The 20,040-nt window shown below is 48.9% G+C and overlaps 1 protein-coding gene across 1 annotated transcript in view; it reads left to right on the forward strand.

Moving 5' to 3' along the window:
• Window positions 1-20,040, forward strand: part of atp10a (ATPase phospholipid transporting 10A) — a 139,859-nt gene that overhangs the window by 74,252 nt on the left and 45,567 nt on the right. The window contains 2 exon segments of the mRNA XM_046299581.1: window positions 4,984-5,087; window positions 9,053-9,179. Of these exon segments, the coding sequence (XP_046155537.1) occupies window positions 4,984-5,087; window positions 9,053-9,179 (231 nt within the window).

Here is a 20,040-nt window from a genome sequence, read left to right on the forward strand (position 1 = left end):
TGAATAGGCCCCCAGCCCCCAACCCAGCTCTGAATAGGCCCCTCAGCCCCCAACCCAGCTCTGAATAGGCCCCTCAGCCCCCAACCCAGCTCTGAATAGGCCCCTCAGCCCCCAACCCAGCTCTGAATAGGCCCCTCAGCCCCCAACCCAGCTCTGAATAGTCCTCTCAGCCCCCAACCCAGCTCTGAATAGGCCCCTCAGCCCCCAACCCAGCTCTGAATAGGCCCCTCAGCCCCCAACCCAGCTCTGAATAGGCCCCTCAGCCCCCAACCCAGCTCTGAATAGGCCCCCAGCCCCCAACCCAGCTCTGAATAGGCCCCCAGCCCCCAACCCAGCTCTGAATAGGCCCCTCAGCCCCTAGCCCAGCTCTGAATAGGCCCCTCAGCCCAGCTCTGAATAGGCCCCTCAGCCCTCAGCCCAGCTCTGAATAGGCCCCTCAGCCCTCAGCCCAGGTCTGAATAGGCCCCTCAGCCCTCAGCCCAGCTCTGAATAGGCCCCTCAGCCCAGCTCTGAATAGGCCCCCAGCCCCCAACCCAGCTCTGAATAGGCCCCCAGCCCCCAACCCAGCTCTGAATAGGACCCCCAGCCCCCAACCCAGCTCTGAATAGGCCCCCAGCCCCCAACCCAGCTCTGAATAGGCCCCTCAGCCCCCAACCCAGCTCTGAATAGGCCCCTCAGCCCCCAACCCAGCTCTGAATAGGCCCCTCAGCCCCCAACCCAGTTCTGAAAAGGTCTACCCTGTGTCTCAGCTCCCAGCCCAGCTCTGAATAGTCCTCTCAGCCCCCAACCCAGCTCTGAATAGGCCCCTCAGCCCCCAACCCAGCTCTGAATAGTCCTCTCAGCCCCCAACCCAGCTCTGAATAGGCCCCTCAGCCCCCAACCCAGCTCTGAATAGGCCCCTCAGCCCCCAACCCAGCTCTGAATAGTCCTCTCAGCCCCCAACCCAGCTCTGAATAGGCCCCTCAGCCCCCAACCCAGCTCTGAATAGGCCCCTCAGCCCCCAACCCAGCTCTGAATAGGCCCCCAGCCCCCAACCCAGCTCTGAATAGGCCCCCAGCCCCCAACCCAGCTCTGAATAGGCCCCCCAGCCCCCAACCCAGCTCTGAATAGGCCCCTCAGCCCCTAGCCCAGCTCTGAATAGGCCCCTCAGCCCAGCTCTGAATAGGCCCCTCAGCCCTCAGCCCAGCTCTGAATAGGCCCCTCAGCCCTCAGCCCAGGTCTGAATAGGCCCCTCAGCCCTCAGCCCAGCTCTGAATAGGCCCCTCAGCCCAGCTCTGAATAGGCCCCCAGCCCTCAACCCAGCTCTGAATAGGCCCCCAGCCCCCAACCCAGCTCTGAATAGGCCCCCAGCCCCCAACCCAGCTCTGAATAGGCCCCCAGCCCCCAACCCAGCTCTGAATAGGCCCCTCAGCCCCCAACCCAGCTCTGAATAGGCCCCTCAGCCCCCAACCCAGCTCTGAATAGGCCCCTCAGCCCCCAACCCAGCTCTGAATAGGCCCCTCAGCCCCCAACCCAGCTCTGAATAGGCCCCTCAGCCCCCAACCCAGCTCTGAATAGGCCCCTCAGCCCCCAACCCAGCTCTGAATAGTCCTCTCAGCCCTCAGCCCAGCTCTGAATAGGCCCCTCAGCCCAGCTCTGAATAGGCCCCTCAGCCCTCAGCCCAGCTCTGAATAGGCCCCTCAGCCCAGCTCTGAATAGGCCCCTCAGCCCTCAGCCCAGCTCTGAATAGGCCCCTCAACCCAGCTCTGAATAGGCCCCTCAGCCCAGCTCTGAATAGGCCCCTCAGCCCTCAGCCCAGCTCTGAATAGGCCCCTCAGCCCTCAGCCCAGCTCTGAATAGGCCCCTCAGCCCTCAGCCCAGCTCTGAATAGGCCCCTCAGCCCCCAACCCAGCTCTGAATAGGCCCCTCAGCCCAGCTCTGAATAGGCCCCCAGCCCCCAACCCAGCTCTGAATAGGCCCCCAGCCCCCAACCCAGCTCTGAATAGGCCCCCAGCCCCCAACCCAGCTCTGAATAGGCCCCCCAGCCCCCAACCCAGCTCTGAATAGGCCCCTCAGCCCCTAGCCCAGCTCTGAATAGGCCCCTCAGCCCAGCTCTGAATAGGCCCCTCAGCCCTCAGCCCAGCTCTGAATAGGCCCCTCAGCCCTCAGCCCAGGTCTGAATAGGCCCCTCAGCCCTCAGCCCAGCTCTGAATAGGCCCCTCAGCCCAGCTCTGAATAGGCCCCCAGCCCCCAACCCAGCTCTGAATAGGCCCCCAGCCCCCAACCCAGCTCTGAATAGGCCCCCAGCCCCCAACCCAGCTCTGAATAGGCCCCCCAGCCCCCAACCCAGCTCTGAATAGGCCCCTCAGCCCCCAACCCAGCTCTGAATAGGCCCCTCAGCCCCCAACCCAGCTCTGAATAGGCCCCTCAGCCCCCAACCCAGCTCTGAATAGGCCCCGAGCCCCCAACCCAGCTCTGAATAGGCCCCCGAGCCCCCAACCCAGCTCTGAATAGTCCTCTCAGCCCTCAGCCCAGCTCTGAATAGGCCTCTCAGCCCTCAGCCCAGTTCTGAAAAGGTCTACCCTGTGTCTCAGCTCCCAGCCCAGCTCTGAATAGTCCTCCCCTGTGCCTCAGCCCCTTGCGTTTCTATATTTTTAGTTTTTTGTTCAGTATATAACTAATGGTCAATGGGATCATTAGTTTGACCAAGCTAAACTACTAGGTTTAGATAGCTGGCCACTAGACTGATTTACCAATCTAAACCTTTGTGGCTGACATGGGCTTATTAAGGGACTGTTGATACATAACCAAATTGAGAAATTCCACATTGTGTCATTTATTTTAATATAACTCTTAACAGTAACTCTTAACAGTATGTAGAGACCAAGACTGAGCTACTGAGCCCCCCCCCCCAGTAAAAAACTGTCTGGCTTGAATAAGCAGCCAATAAGCAGAGGACACCATATATTTGTGTCATACAAAACAAAACATAAATATATATATGTCATGTATACAATAACTATGCATTCATACTATGAGTCTCCCAATCAATGGAATGTCAACCACTATTGGCTGTTTGATAGAATAACTATTGGCTGTTTGATAGAATAACTATTGGCTGTTTGATAGAATAACTATTGGCTGTTTGATAGAATATCTATTGGCTGTGTGATAGAATAACTATTGGCTGTTTGATAGAATAACTATTGGCTGTTTCATAGAATAACTATTGGCTGTTTGATAGAATATCTATTGGCTGTTTGATAGAATAACTATTGGCTGTTTCATAGAATAACTATTGGCTGTTTCATAGAATAACTATTGGCTGTTTGATAGAATAACTATTGGCTGTTTGATAGAATAACTATTGGCTGTTTCATAGAATAACTATTGGCTGTTTGATAGAATAACTATTGGCTGTTTCATAGAATAACTATTGGCTGTTTGATAGAATAACTATTGGCTGTTTGATAGAATATCTATTGGCTGTTTCATAGAATAGCTATTGGCTGTTTCATAGAATAGCTATTTCCATGTGAAGGTGGTATGATGGTCAGCCACTCATATAGGTCTACATTATGATCAGATAACCACAGAAGCCTAGTTGGCCACTGTTAGTTTTAACTGCCTCGCGCAGGACGTTGCAGAGAACGTCCAAGTTTCTGCTCAGCAGACCTGAAATTTGGTCAGTGCTGAAAAAACCGTCAGGCTCCCGTCAGGCTCCCGTGAGGCTCCCGTGAGGCTCTCGTCAGGCTCCTGTAAGGCCTCCAGACAGAGTTTTTGACTATCTGCAGATAAATATGGAAACATTCGATGAAGATGTTGAATCCTCACTGCAGGAACAATAGGGTAGTAGAGAGAGAGCCTCATTCTGGTCAATCAATCAATCAATCAATCAAATTGTATTTATAAAGCCCTTCGTACATCAGCTGATATCTCAAAGTGCTGTACAGAAACCCAGCCAAAAACCCCAAACAGCAAGCAATGTAGGTGTAGAAGCACGGTGGCTAGGAAAAACTCCCTAGAATGGCCAAAACCTAGGAAGAAACCTAGAGAGGAACCGGGCTATGTGGGGTGGCCAGTCCTCTTCTGGCTGTGCCGGGTGGAGATTATAACAGAACATGGCCAAGATGTTCAAATGTTCAAAGATGACCAGCATGGTTAAATAATAGTAAGGCAGAACAGTCCAAAATATTATAAAAGAAAACCGATTTAATATTATAAATGCTAATGTCATACTTGGCAATTAATTCCTTGCAGTAACACTGTAAATATGAATTTAATCTTGAGATTTAATGTTAAAAATAGCTTTTAATGTTCTTTAACTCAGAAAGTTGTCCTGATCATAATCGCCACAACAATATCCAAAACTACTAAGACACTGAATTCATACCTTTTCACTTATTTAAATTGTCTTCTTACTCATTTTACGAACCTGATAAAGTCGGTAAAGTATTCAATCATTTAGCTGTGTATTTCAGATGAAATCAAGGCGTTAGAATGTACCAGAGGAGGTCGTTCTGCACAAACTATTTCCTTGGCATGTTGCCCCCGGACTCCCACATCCCAGAACTCCCTGGCTGGCTACTTTTATATTTGTCCACTTACGGAAAGCACTATAGACAGCACAAACAGATCTGGGACCAAGCTAAGTCGACAATAGGTTCACTGTAGCAAAGCTATCATATTTTGACTTGACCAAATGGACAAGAAGAAATGTTGTCATACCACTGAAACTTCTGGATGCCAGAGGCTCGATTGAACAGGGAGGGAATGACTCTAATTACAGCTAAATGAATAGTCTCAGTTGAAACCCGACTCTCAGAGCTGAGTCAGAAGCAGCGTGTGGACTGGTTGTGGTGACGTTATAGAGGAAACTGTTACTGAATAGCACTTTAGAAGTTTCCTAAATGTTTGGTGATGATGTGTGAAGTAACTTTCCTGCCAGATACATTAAAGGGAGTTGATGTTAATGCAAACTTCCATTTGTCTTTCACTTTTCAGATGATTCCAAAGGGAAACGCCAAAGAAAGATCCTATACAAGACCCAGAATTACCTGAACCTCTATGCTGCTGATGGTCTTCGTACTCTCTGCATCGCAAAAAAGGTAACGCAGCTTCAGCAATACAACAATACATCTTCAACAACTAATAGGACTTTTATTTTGAAACTATTTCCATCATTAAACTCAAACAGATGAGAAATCAGGGACTGGGCCTAAAGCAAGGAGAACTGACTCTGTAGTGGACTGGAAAACATTCTGTAGTGGGCTGGAAAACATTCAGTAGTGGACTGGAACACATTCAGTAGTGGACTGGACAACATTCAGTAGTGGACTGGAAAACATTCTGTAGTGGACTGGACAACATTCTGTAGTGGACTGGAAAACATTCAGTAGTGGACTGGAAAACATTCAGTAGTGGACTGGACAACATTCAGTAGTGGAGTGGAAAACATTCAGTAGTGGACTGGACAACATTCAGTAGTGGACTGGACAACATTCTGTAGTGGACTGGACAACATTCTGTAGTGGACTGGACAACATTCTGTAGTGGACTGGAAAACATTCTGTAGTGGACTGGAAAACATTCTGTAGTGGACTGGAAAACATTCTGTAGTGGACTGGACAACATTCAGTAGTGGACTGGAAAACATTCAGTAGTGGACTGGACAACATTCAGTAGTGGACTGGACAACATTCTGTAGTGGACTGGACAACATTCTGTAGTGGACTGGACAACATTCTGTAGTGGACTGGACAACATTCAGTAGTGGACTGGAAAACATTCTGTAGTGGACTGGAAAACATTCAGTAGTGGACTGGACAACATTCAGTAGTGGACTGGAAAACATTCTGTAGTGGACTGGAACACATTCAGACAATTGAGAAACAGATGTACTATCTCGCCTCTGGTATCTCAAAGAAGAAGAATGGGATAAGTGATGCTTTTAATAATTTCATCTCGGCTTTTCATTTGACAGAAACGTTGGTTTTAATTGAACCTGGTAAGTCAATTGAATGCCTCCAAGCTTACACATTCCTCTTCTTCCCCTGCCTAAGCAAGTTCTGTCTGGCTCTGGCAACATAACTGAGAAGAATGGGATAAGTGAAGCTTTTAATCATAATTTTATCACGACAGGCTTGAGAGAAACAGTAGTTTAATTGACCCTGGACAGTCAATCGACTGCTCTTCCCTCTGTCAGCCTCCAGCTGACTCGATAGTTAACCCGTCAACATTGTAGTGAATCTTTGTTTTAGATTTCAACAATTTCCTGTCTGTGATGTGCTAGATGCCTTGCTTAAGATTGACGTAAAAAATTACTTCACTCGGGCTGATATGCTTGATTAATTTCTGCTGCAGGCCCATGTACTCCTCCTAACCTGATGATTATATCCGGTACTATCCCCAGGGTCTGGAAGGAGGCCCATGTACTCCTCCTAACCTGATGATTATACCTGGTACTATCCCCAGGGTCTGGAAGGAGGCCCATGTACTCCTCCTAACCTGATGATTATATTAGACAGTTGGTTGGTCCTCTGTGATGTCATCACCACATTCTCTACCAGACAGTTGGTTGGTCCTCTGTGATATCATCACCACATTCTCTACCAGACAGTTGGTTGGTCCTCTGTGATGTCATCACCACATTCTCTATCAGACAGTTGGTTGGTCCTCTGTGATATCATCACCACATTCTCTACCAGACAGTTGGTTGGTCCTCTGTGATGTCATCACCACATTCTCTATCCGACAGTTGGTTGGTCCTCTGTGATGTCATCACCACATTCTCTACCAGACAGTTGGTTGGTCCTCTGTGATGTCATCACCACATTCTCTATCAGACAGTTGGTTGGTCCTCTGTGATGTCATCACCACATTCTCTATCAGACAGTTGGTTGGTCCTCTGTGATGTCATCACCACATTCTCTATCCGACAGTTGGTTGGTCCTCTGTGATGTAATCACCACATTCTCTACCAGACAGTTGGTTGGTCCTCTGTGATGTCATCACCACATTCTCTATCAGACAGTTGGTTGGTCCTCTGTGATGTCATCACCACATTCTCTATCCGACAGTTGGTTGGTCCTCTGTGATGTCATCACCACATTCTCTATCAGACAGTTGGTTGGTCCTCTGTGATGTCATCACCACATTCTCTACCAGACAGTTGGTTGGTCCTCTGTGATGTCATCACCACATTCTCTATCAGACAGTTGGTTGGTCCTCTGTGATGTCATCACCACATTCTCTACCAGACAGTTGGTTGGTCCTCTGTGATGTAATCACCACATTCTCTACCAGACAGTTGGTTGGTCCTCTGTGATGTCATCACCACATTCTCTATCAGACAGTTGGTTGGTCCTCTGTGATGTCATCACCACATTCTCTATCAGACAGTTGGTTGGTCCTCTGTGATGTCATCACCACATTCTCTATCAGACAGTTGGTTAGCCCTCTGTGATGTCACCACCACATTCTCTATCAGACAGTTGGTTGGTCCTCTGTGATGTCATCACCACATTCTCTATCAGACAGTTGGTTGGTCCTCTGTGATGTCATCACCACATTCTCTATCAGACAGTTGGTTGGTCCTCTGTGATGTCATCACCACATTCTCTATCAGACAGTTGGTTGGTCCTCTGTGATGTCATCACCACATTCTCTATCAGACAGTTGGTTGGTCCTCTGTGATGTCATCACCACATTCTCTACCAGACAGTTGGTTGGTCCTCTGTGATGTAATCACCACATTCTCTACCAGACAGTTGGTTGGTCCTCTGTGATGTCATCACCACATTCTCTATCAGACAGTTGGTTGGTCCTCTGTGATGTCATCACCACATTCTCTATCAGACAGTTGGTTAGCCCTCTGTGATGTCACCACCACATTCTCTATCAGACAGTTGGTTGGTCCTCTGTGATGTCATCACCACATTCTCTATCAGACAGTTGGTTGGTCCTCTGTGATGTCATCACCACATTCTCTATCAGACAGTTGGTTGGTCCTCTGTGATGTCATCACCACATTCTCTATCAGACAGTTGGTTGGTCCTCTGTGATGTCATCACCACATTCTCTATCAGACAGTTGGTTGGTCCTCTGTGATGTCATCACCACATTCTCTATCAGACAGTTGGTTGGTCCTCTGTGATGTCATCACCACATTCTCTATCAGACAGTTGGTTGGTCCTCTTGATGTTCACCATATTCTCCAGACTGTGTTGGTCCTCTGTGATGTCATCACCACATTCTCTATCAGACAGTTGGTTGGTCCTCTGTGATGTCATCACCACATTCTCTACCAGACAGTTGGTTGGTCCTCTGTGATGTCATCACCACATTCTCTACCAGACAGTTGGTTGGTCCTCTCTGATGTCACCTAGGTTGATACGTCACTATGTTTTCATTTATAAAGCCCTTTTTGTCAAAATCCCACTGTAACTAACATCATTACTAAACTATAGACATACAAGTTACCAACCCAGGTCTCAGGGCTGGCTAACTCTGGAAATTCCTGGTAAATCAGCTTGTAGTTTTCCTGCACCTTAGTTGTGGAACAATCTTCAAAATATTCTTAAATGGGATGTTCTGGTGCCTCTAGGTCAATTCAGAAAGCTGATTTTGAGGACTTTATTACTGATGAATGTGTGTTTTCTATGACCGTGTTTTTCTTTCTGCTCGCATTTGGTTTTTATATTTTGATGTGTGTGTTTTCTGTCATTTATGTAAAATACAGCTTGGTCTCAGTATCCCTGATAAATAAATATAAAAAAGTAGTTTTTTTGTGTCTGTCTCTGTGTCTGTCTGTGTCTCTGTCTGTCTGTGTCTCTGTCTGTTTGTCTGTGTCTCTGTCTGTTTGTCTGTGTCTCTGTCTTTGTCTGTGTCTCTGTCTTTGTCTGTGTCTCTGTCTGTCTGTCTGTGTCTCTGTCTGTCTGTGTCTCTGATTGTCTGTGTCTCTGTCTGTCTGTGTCTCTGTCTGTCTGTGTCTCTGTCTGTCTGTGTCTCTGATTGTCTGTGTCTCTGTCTGTCTGTGTCTCTGTCTCTGTCTGTCTGTGTCTGTCTGTGGCAGGTTATGACTAAGGAGGAGTATGCTGTCTGGTTGCGACATCATCTTGAGGCAGAGACGGCCATACAGGGAAGAGAAGAGCTGCTGTTTCAGTCTGCTCTGAGACTGGAGATGAACCTGCATCTATTAGGTAAAGTTGTTACCCTTAATACTAGGACCGCTGGGCCTCCACGGACCCCCCACCCTTAACACTAGGACTGCTGGGCCTCCACGGACCCCCCACCCTTAACACTAGGACCGCTGGGCCTCCACGGACCCCCCACCCTTAACACTAGGACCGCTGGGCCTCCACGGACCCCCCACCCTTAACACTAGGATCGCTGGTCCTCCATGGACCCCCCACCCTTAACACTAGGACCGCTGGGCCTCCACGGACCCCCCACCCTTAACACTAGGATCGCTGGGCCTCCACGGACCCCCCACCCTTAACACTAGGATCGCTGGGCCTCCACGGACCCCCCACCCTTAACACTAGGATCGCTGGGCCTCCACGGACCCCCACCCTTAACACTAGGATCGCTGGGCCTCCAAGGACCCCCACCCTTAACACTAGGATCGCTGGGCCTCCATGGACCCCCACCCTTAACACTAGGACCGCTGGGCCTCCACGGACCCCCACCCTTAATACTAGGATCGCTGGGCCTCCACGGACCCCCCACCCTTAACACTAGGATCGCTGGGCCTCCACGGACCCCCCACCCTTAACACTAGGATCGCTGGGCCTCCACGGACCTCCCTTCAAGCTAACTAGCAGTCACTCTGACTGCAATATTCTAACAGTGTAATTAATACATTTCATATATGCTATTACTAAAATAATAATTTGGTTGTATTCATGAAGGTTGTTTAAAAAAATGTTTTAACCTTTATTTAACGAGGTAATTCAGTTAAGAACAAATCCTTTTTTACGATGACGGCCTGATTAAAGTCCTCCTGTACATAAAACTGGATTACATCCAGACTCAACTCCTCTGGGGGCTGGATTACATCCAGACTCAACTCCTCTGGGGGCTGGATTACATCCAGACTCAACTCCTCTGGGGGCTGGATTACATCCAGACTCAACTCCTCTGGGGGCTGGATTACATCCAGACTCAACTCCTCTGGGGGCTGGATTACATCCAGACTCAACTCCTCTGGGGGCTGGATTACATCCAGACTCAACTCCTCTGGGGCTGGATTACATCCAGACTCAACTCCTCTGGGGGCTGGATTACATCCAGACTCAACTCCTCTGGGGGCTGGATTACATCCAGACTCAACTCCTCTGGGGGCTGGATTACATCCAGACTCAACTCCTCTGGGGGCTTGATAACAACATCCAGACTCAACTCCTCTGGGGGCTGGATTACATCCAGACTCAACTCCTCTGGGGGCTGGATTACATCCAGACTCAACTCCTCTGGGGGCTGGATTACATCCAGGCTCAACTCCTCTGGGGGCTGGATTACATCCAGACTCAACTCCTCTGGGGGCTGGATTACATCCAGACTCAACTCCTCTGGGGGCTGGATTACATCCAGGCTCAACTCCTCTGGGGGCTGGATTACATCCAGACTCAACTCCTCTGGGGGCTGGATTAATAATAATAATAATAATAATATATGCCATTTAGCAGACGCTTTTATCCAAAGCGACTTACAGTCATGTGTGCATACATTCTACGTATGGGTGGTCCCGCAGGCTCAACTCCTCTGGGGGCTGGATTACATCCAGACTCAACTCCTCTGGGGGCTTGATTACATCCAGACTCAACTCCTCTGGGGGCTGGATTACATCCAGACTCAACTCCTCTGGTGGCTGGATTACATCCAGACTCAACTCCTCTGGTGGCTGGATTACATCCAGACTCAACTCCTCTGGGGGCTGGATTACATCCAGGCTCAACTCCTCTGGGGGCTTGATTACATCCAGACTCAACTCCTCTGGGGGCTTGATTACATCCAGACTCAACTCCTCTGGGGGCTGGATTACATCCAGACTCAACTCCTCTGGGGGCTGGATTACATCCAGACTCAACTCCTCTGGGGCTGGATTACATCCAGACTCAACTCCTCTGGGGGCTGGATTACATCCAGACTCAACTCCTCTGGGGGCTGGATTACATCCAGACTCAACTCCTCTGGGGGCTGGATTACATCCAGACTCAACTCCTCTGGGGGCTGGATTACATCCAGACTCAACTCCTCTGGGGGCTGGATTACATCCAGACTCAACTCCTCTGGGGGCTTGATTACATCCAGACTCAACTCCTCTGGGGGCTGGATTACATCCAGACTCAACTCCTCTGGGGGCTTGATTACATCCAGACTCAACTCCTCTGGGGGCTTGATTACATCCAGACTCAACTCCTCTGGGGGCTGGATTACATCCAGACTCAACTCCTCTGGGGGCTTGATTACATCCAGGCTCAACTCCTTTGGGGGCTTGATTACATCCAGACTCAACTCCTCTGGGGGCTTGATTACATCCAGACTCAACTCCTCTGGGGGCTTGATTACATCCAGACTCAACTCCTCTGGGGGCTTGATTACATCCAGGCTCAACTCCTCTGGGGGCTTGATTACATCCAGACTCAACTCCTCTGGGGGCTTGATTACATCCAGACTCAACTCCTCTGGGGGCTTGATTACATCCAGACTCAACTCCTCTGGGGGCTTGATTACATCCAGACTCAACTCCTCTGGGGGCTTGATTACATCCAGGCTCAACTCCTCTGGGGGCTGGATTACATCCAGGCTCAACTCCTCTGGGGGCTTGATTACATCCAGGCTCAACTCCTCTGGGGGCTTGATAACAACATCCAGACTCAACTCCTCTGGGGGCTTGATAACAACATCCAGACTCAACTCCTCTGGGGGCTTGATTACATCCAGGCTCAACTCCTCTGGGGGCTTGATAACAACATCCAGACTCAACTCCTCTGGGGGCTTGATTACATCCAGACTCAACTCCTCTGGGGGCTTGATTACATCCAGACTCAACTCCTCTGGGGGCTTGATTACATCCAGACTCAACTCCTCTGGGGGCTTGATTACATCCAGACTCAACTCCTCTGGGGGCTTGATTACATCCAGGCTCAACTCCTCTGGGGGCTGGATTACATCCAGGCTCAACTCCTCTGGGGGCTTGATTACATCCAGGCTCAACTCCTCTGGGGGCTTGATAACAACATCCAGACTCAACTCCTCTGGGGGCTTGATAACAACATCCAGACTCAACTCCTCTGGGGGCTTGATTACATCCAGGCTCAACTCCTCTGGGGGCTTGATAACAACATCCAGACTCAACTCCTCTGGGGGCTTGATTACATCCAGGCTCAACTCCTCTGGGGGCTTGATTACATCCAGGCTCAACTCCTCTGGGGGCTTGATAACAACATCCAGACTCAACTCCTCTGGGGGCTTGATTACATCCAGGCTCAACTCCTCTGGGGGCTTGATTACATCCAGACTCAACTCCTCTGGGGGCTGGATTACATCCAGACTCAACTCCTCTGGGGGCTTGATTACATCCAGGCTCAACTCCTCTGGGGGCTTGATAACAACATCCAGACTCAACTCCTCTGGGGGCTTGATTACATCCAGGCTCAACTCCTCTGGGGGCTTGATTACATCCAGACTCAACTCCTCTGGGGGCTGGATTACATCCAGGCTCAACTCCTCTGGGGGCTGGATTACATCCAGACTCAACTCCTCTGGGGGCTTGATTACATCCAGGCTCAACTCCTCTGGGGGCTTGATAACAACATCCAGACTCAACTCCTCTGGGGGCTTGATTACATCCAGGCTCAACTCCTCTGGGGGCTTGATTACATCCAGACTCAACTCCTCTGGGGCTGGATTACATCCAGACTCAACTCCTCTGGGGGCTGGATTACATCCAGACTCAACTCCTCTGGGGGCTTGATTACATCCAGGCTCAACTCCTCTGGGGGCTTGATTACATCCAGACTCAACTCCTCTGGGGGCTTGATTACATCCAGACTCAACTCCTCTGGGGGCTTGATAACAACATCCAGGCTCAAAACAAGTCGCTCTGGATAAGAGCGTCTGCTAAATGACTTAAATGTATGTAAATGTAAAACCTCTGGGGGCTTGATAACAACATCCAGACTCAACTCCTCTGGGGGCTTGATAACAACATCCAGGCTTAAATCCTCTGGGGGCTTGATAACAACATCCAGACTCAACTCCTCTGGGGGCTGGATTACATCCAGGCTCAACTCCTCTGGGGGCTTGATTACATCCAGACTCAACTCCTCTGGGGGCTTGATTACATCCAGACTCAACTCCTCTGGGGGCTGGATTACATCCAGACTCAACTCCTCTGGGGGCTTGATTACATCCAGACTCAACTCCTCTGGGGGCTGGATTACATCCAGACTCAACTCCTCTGGGGGCTTGATTACATCCAGACTCAACTCCTCTGGGGGCTTGATTACATCCAGACTCAACTCCTCTGGGGGCTGGATTACATCCAGACTCAACTCCTCTGGGGGCTTGATTACATCCAGGCTCAACTCCTCTGGGGGCTTGATTACATCCAGGCTCAACTCCTCTGGGGGCTTGATTACATCCAGGCTCAACTCCTCTGGGGGCTTGATAACAACATCCAGACTCAACTCCTCTGGGGGCTTGATAACAACATCCAGACTCAACTCCTCTGGGGGCTTGATTACATCCAGGCTCAACTCCTCTGGGGGCTTGATAACAACATCCAGACTCAACTCCTCTGGGGGCTTGATTACATCCAGGCTCAACTCCTCTGGGGGCTTGATTACATCCAGGCTCAACTCCTCTGGGGGCTTGATAACAACATCCAGACTCAACTCCTCTGGGGGCTTGATTACATCCAGGCTCAACTCCTCTGGGGGCTTGATTACATCCAGACTCAACTCCTCTGGGGGCTGGATTACATCCAGGCTCAACTCCTCTGGGGGCTGGATTACATCCAGACTCAACTCCTCTGGGGCTTGATTACATCCAGGCTCAACTCCTCTGGGGGCTTGATAACAACATCCAGACTCAACTCCTCTGGGGGCTTGATTACATCCAGGCTCAACTCCTCTGGGGGCTTGATTACATCCAGACTCAACTCCTCTGGGGGCTGGATTACATCCAGGCTCAACTCCTCTGGGGGCTGGATTACATCCAGACTCAACTCCTCTGGGGGCTTGATTACATCCAGGCTCAACTCCTCTGGGGGCTTGATAACAACATCCAGACTCAACTCCTCTGGGGGCTTGATTACATCCAGGCTCAACTCCTCTGGGAGCTTGATTACATCCAGACTCAACTCCTCTGGGGGCTGGATTACATCCAGACTCAACTCCTCTGGGGGCTGGATTACATCCAGACTCAACTCCTCTGGGGGCTGGATTACATCCAGACTCAACTCCTCTGGGGGCTTGATTACATCCAGGCTCAACTCCTCTGGGGGCTTGATTACATCCAGGCTCAACTCCTCTGGGGGCTTGATTACATCCAGGCTTAAAACCTCTGGGGGCTTGATAACAATATCCAGGCTCAAAGTCTCTGGGGGCTTGATTACATCCAGACTCAACTCCTCTGGGGGCTTGATTACATCCAGACTCAACTCCTCTGGGGGCTTGATAACAACATCCAGGCTCAAAACAAGTCGCTCTGGATAAGAGCGTCTGCTAAATGACTTAAATGTATGTAAATGTAAAACCTCTGGGGGCTTGATAACAACATCCAGACTCAACTCCTCTGGGGGCTTGATAACAACATCCAGGCTTACATCCTCTGGGGGCTTGATAACAACATCCAGGCTCAACTCCTCTGGTGGCTTGATTACATCCAGACTCAACTCCTCTGGTGGCTTGATTACATCCAGACTCAACTCCTCTGGTGGCTGGATTACATCCAGACTCAACTCCTCTGGGGGCTTGATTACATCCAGGCTCAACTCCTCTGGGGGCTTGATTACATCCAGGCTCAAAACATCTGGGGGCTTGATTACATCCATTGCACATCAATACCTGACAGACGTCATTTCCGGTCACAACTTGCAGGCTTGTTTTCAAATTGCTGTGCGTTTTGTTGCCAACCTATTTTGCTACCTGACAACTTTACGGGTTTCACTTTTTAATTACCGTTCATATATTTATTTTTTCCTCGACTTTTTCACTCCGGACGCTTTATCTGGACACGATTCGTCAGGACCTCCAACAGCCGAAGCTAAGTAGTAACATTAACATGATGCATTCTAATTGCAGCCGCTGTGCTCGCCTTACGGCGAGGATAGCTGTACTGCAAGCCCAGCTTCAGACGCAATCGTTAGGCAAGGGTAATTTCAGTGTAGGAAAGGATGAAACAGCGTCTGTGCCACCAGTAAGTACAGATAGTAGTATAAATCCCCTGGCACAGTCCCCGCAGCCGGACAACTTTCTCACGGTTTCTGGTAGGAAATGCTGTAGGAACGCTCAACCGGTGTCGCTCATTCAGCAGACAGAAACTTTCAACCGGTTCTCCCCATTAAGCAGCGGGTCGGTGTCAGAGGCCGAGTCTTCTCTGGTCTCTACTCCTCCCGTTACGGGGTCTGAGACGCCGAAGCTTCCCACCATTAGCTCTGACAAATTGAAAACTCTAGTCATTGGCGACTCCATTACCCGCAGTATTAGACTTAAAGCGAATCATCCAGCGATCATACACTGTTTACCCGGGGGCAGGGCTACCGACGTTAAGGCTAATCTGAAGATGGTGCTGGCTAAAGCTAAAACTGGCGAGTGTAGAGAGTATAGAGATATTGTTATCCACGTCGGCACCAACGATGTTAGGATGAAACAGTCAGAGATCACCAAGCGCAACATAGCTTCTGCGTGCATATCAGCTAGAAAGATGTGTCGGCATCGAGTAATTGTCTCTGGCCCCCTCCCAGTTAGGGGGAGTGATGAGCTCTACAGCAGAGTCTCACAACTCAATCGCTGGTTGAAAACTGTTTTCTGCCCCTCCCAAAAGATAGAATTTGTAGATAATTGGCCCTCTTTCTGGGACTCGCCCACAAACAGGACCAAGCCTGACCTGCTGAGGAGTGACGGACTCCATCCTAGCTGGAGGGGTGCTCTCATCTTATCTGCCAACATAGACAGGGCTCTAACTCCTCTAGCTCCACAATGAAATAGGGTGCAGGCCAGGCAGCAGGCTATTAGCCAGCCTGCCAGCATAGTGGAGTCTGCCACTAGCATAGTTAGTGTAGTCAGCTTAGCTATCACCATTGAGACCGTGTCTGTGCCTCGACCTGGGTTGGGCAAAACTAAACATGGCGGTGTTCGCCTTAGCAATCTCACTAGGATAAAGACCACCTCCATTCCTGTCATTACTGAAAGAGATCATGATACCTCACATCTCAAAATAGGGCTACTTAATGTTAGATCCCTTACTTCAAAGGCAATTATAGTCAATGAACTAATCACTGATCATAATCTTGATGTGATTGGCCTGACTGAAACATGGCTTAAGCCTGATGAATTTACTGTGTTAAATGAGGCCTCACCTCCTGGCTACACTAGTGACCATATCCCCCGTGCATCCCGCAAAGGCGGAGGTGTTGCTAACATTTACGATAGCAAATTTCAATTTACAAAAAAGAAAATGACGTTTTCGTCTTTTGAGCTTCTAGTCATGAAATCTATGCAGCCTACTCAATCACTTTTTATAGCTACTGTTTACAGGCCTCCTGGGCCATATACAGCGTTTCTCACTGAGTTCCCTGAATTCCTATCAGACCTTGTAGTCATTGCAGATAATATTCTAATCTTTGGTGACTTTAATATTCACATGGAAAAGTCCACAGACCCACTCCAAAAGGCTTTTGGAGCCATCATCGACTCAGTGGGTTTTGTCCAACATGTCTCTGGACCCACTCACTCTCACAGTCATACGCTGGACCTAGTTTTGTCCCATGGAATAAATGTTGTGGATCTTAATGTTTTTCCTCATAATCCTGGACTATCAGACCACCATTTTATTACGTTTGCAATTGCAACAAATAATCTGCTCAGACCCCAACCAAGGAACATCAAAAGTCGTGCTATAAATTCACAGACAACACAAAGATTCCTTGATGCCCTTCCAGACTCCCTCTGCCTACCCAAGGACGCCAGAGGACAAAAATCCGTTAACCACCTAACTGAGGATCTCAATTTAACCTTGCGCAATACCCTAGATGCAGTTGCACCCCTAAAAACTAAAAAAATGTCTCATAAGAAACTAGCTCCATGGTACACAGAAAATACCCGAGCTCTGAAGCAAGCTTCCAGAAAATTGGAACGGAAATGGCGCCACACCAAACTGGAAGTCTTCCGACTAGCTTGGAAGGATGGTACCGTGCAGTACCGAAGAGCCCTTACTGCTGCTCGATCGTCCTATTTTTCTAACTTAATTGAGGAAAATAAGAACAATCCGAAATTCCTTTTTGATACTGTGGCAAAGCTAACTAAAAAGCAGCATTCCCCAGAGAGGATGACTTGCACTTTAGCAGTGATAAATTCATGAACTTCTTTGAGGAAAAGATTATGATTATTAGAAAGCAAATTACGGACTCCTCTTTAAACCTGCGTATTCCTCCAAACCTCAGTTGTCCTGAGTCTGCACAACTCTGCCAGGACCTAGGATCAAGAGAGACGCTCAAGTGTTTTAGTACTATATCTCTTGACACAATGATGAAAATAATCATGGCCTCTAAACCTTCAAGCTGTATACTGGACCCTATTCCAACTAAACTACTGAAAGAGCTGCTTCCTGTGCTTGGCCCTCCTATGTTGAACATAATAAACGGCTCTCTATCCACTGGATGTGTACCAAACTCACTAAAAGTGGCAGTAATAAAGCCTCTCTTGAAAAAGCCAAACCTTGACCCAGAAAATATAAAAAACTATCGGCCTATATCAAATCTTCCATTCCTCTCAAAGATTTTAGAGAAGGCTGTTGCGCAGCAACTCACTGCCTTCCTGAAGACAAACAATGTATACGAAATGCTTCAGTCTGGTTTTAGACCCCATCATAGCACTGAGACGGCACTTGTGAAGGTGGTAAATGACATTTTGATGGCATCGGACCGAGGCTCTGCATCTGTCCTCGTGCTCCTAGACCTTAGTGCTGCTTTTGATACCATCGATCACCACATTCTTTTGGAGAGATTGGAAACCCAAATTGGTCTACACGGACATGTTCTGGCCTGGTTTAGGTCTTATCTGTCGGAAAGATATCAGTTTGTCTCTGTGAATGGTTTGTCCTCTGACAAATCAACTGTACATTTCGGTGTTCCTCAAGGTTCTGTTTTAGGACCACTATTGTTTTCACTATATATTTTACCTCTTGGGGATGTTATTCGAAAACATAATGTAAACTTTCACTGCTATGCGGATGACACACAGCTGTACATTTCAATGAAACACGGTGAAGCACCAAAATTGCCCTCGCTAGAAGCATGTGTTTCAGACATAAGGAAGTGGATGGCTGCAAACTTTCTACTATTAAACTCGGACAAAACAGAGATGCTTGTTCTAGGTCCCAAGAAACAAAGAGATCTTCTGTTGAATCTGACAATTAATCTTAATGGTTGTACAGTCGTCTCAAATAAAACTGTGAAGGACCTCGGCGTTACTCTGGACCCTGATCTCTCTTTTGAAGAACATATCAAGACCATTTCGAGGACAGCTTTTTTCCATCTACGTAACATTGCAAAAATCAGAAACTTTCTGTCCAAAAATGATGCAGAAAAATTAATCCATGCTTTTGTCACTTCTAGGTTAGACTACTGCAATGCTCTATTTTCCGGCTACCCGGATAAAGCACTAAATAAACTTCAGTTAGTGCTAAATACGGCTGCTAGAATCCTGACTAGAACCAAAAAATTTGATCATATTACTCCAGTGCTAGCCTCTCTACACTGGCTTCCTGTCAAAGCAAGGGCTGATTTCAAGGTTTTACTGCTAACCTACAAAGCATTACATGGGCTTGCTCCTACCTACCTCTCTGATTTGGTCCTGCCGTACATACCTATACGTACGCTACGGTCACAAGACGCAGGCCTCCTAATTGTCCCTAGAATTTCTAAGCAAACAGCTGGAGGCAGGGCTTTCTCCTATAGAGCTCCATTTTTATGGAACGGTCTGCCTACCCATGTCAGAGACGCAAACTCGGTCTCAACCTTTAAGTCTTTACTGAAGACTCATCTCTTCAGTGGGTCATATGATTGAGTGTAGTCTGGCCCAGGAGTGGGAAGGTGAACGGAAAGGCTCTGGAGCAACGAACCGCCCTTGCTGTCTCTGCCTGGCCGGTTCCCCTTTTCCACTGGGATTCTCTGCCTCTAACCCTGTTACGGGGGCTGAGTCACTGGCTTGCTGGGGCTCTCTCGTGCCGTCCCTGGGGGGTGCGTCACCTGGGTGGGTTGATTCACTGTTGTGGTCGGCCTGTCTGGGTTTCCCCCCTTTGGGTTGTACCGTGTCGGAGATCTTTGTGGGCTATACTCGGCCTTGTCTCAGGATGGTAAGTTGGTGGTTGTAGATTTCCCTCTAGTGGTGTGGGGGCTGTGCTTTGGCAAAGTGGGTGGGGTTATATCCTTCCTGTTTGGCCCTGTCCGGGGGTGTCCTCGGATGGGGCCACAGTGTCTCCTGACCCCTCCTGTCTCAGCCTCCAGTATTTATGCTGCAGTAGTTTATGTGTCGGGGGGCTAGGGTCAGTTTGTTTATCTGGAGTACTTCTCCTGTCCTATTCGGTGTCCTGTGTAAATCTAAGTGTGCGTTCTCTAATTCTCTCCTTCTCTCCTTCTTTCTCTCTCTCGGAGGACCTGAGCCCTAGAACCATGCCCCAGGACTACCTGACATGATGACTCCTTGCTGTCCCCAGTCCACCTGGCCATGCTGCTGCTCCAGTTTCAACTGGCCTGGGCCCTAGGACCATGTCCCAGGACTACCTGACATGAGGACTCCTTGCTGTCCCCAGTCCACCTGGCCATGCTCCTGC

This window comes from Oncorhynchus gorbuscha, linkage group LG02, assembly GCF_021184085.1.
Source record: "Oncorhynchus gorbuscha isolate QuinsamMale2020 ecotype Even-year linkage group LG02, OgorEven_v1.0, whole genome shotgun sequence".
NCBI classification, from domain to species: domain Eukaryota; kingdom Metazoa; phylum Chordata; class Actinopteri; order Salmoniformes; family Salmonidae; genus Oncorhynchus; species Oncorhynchus gorbuscha.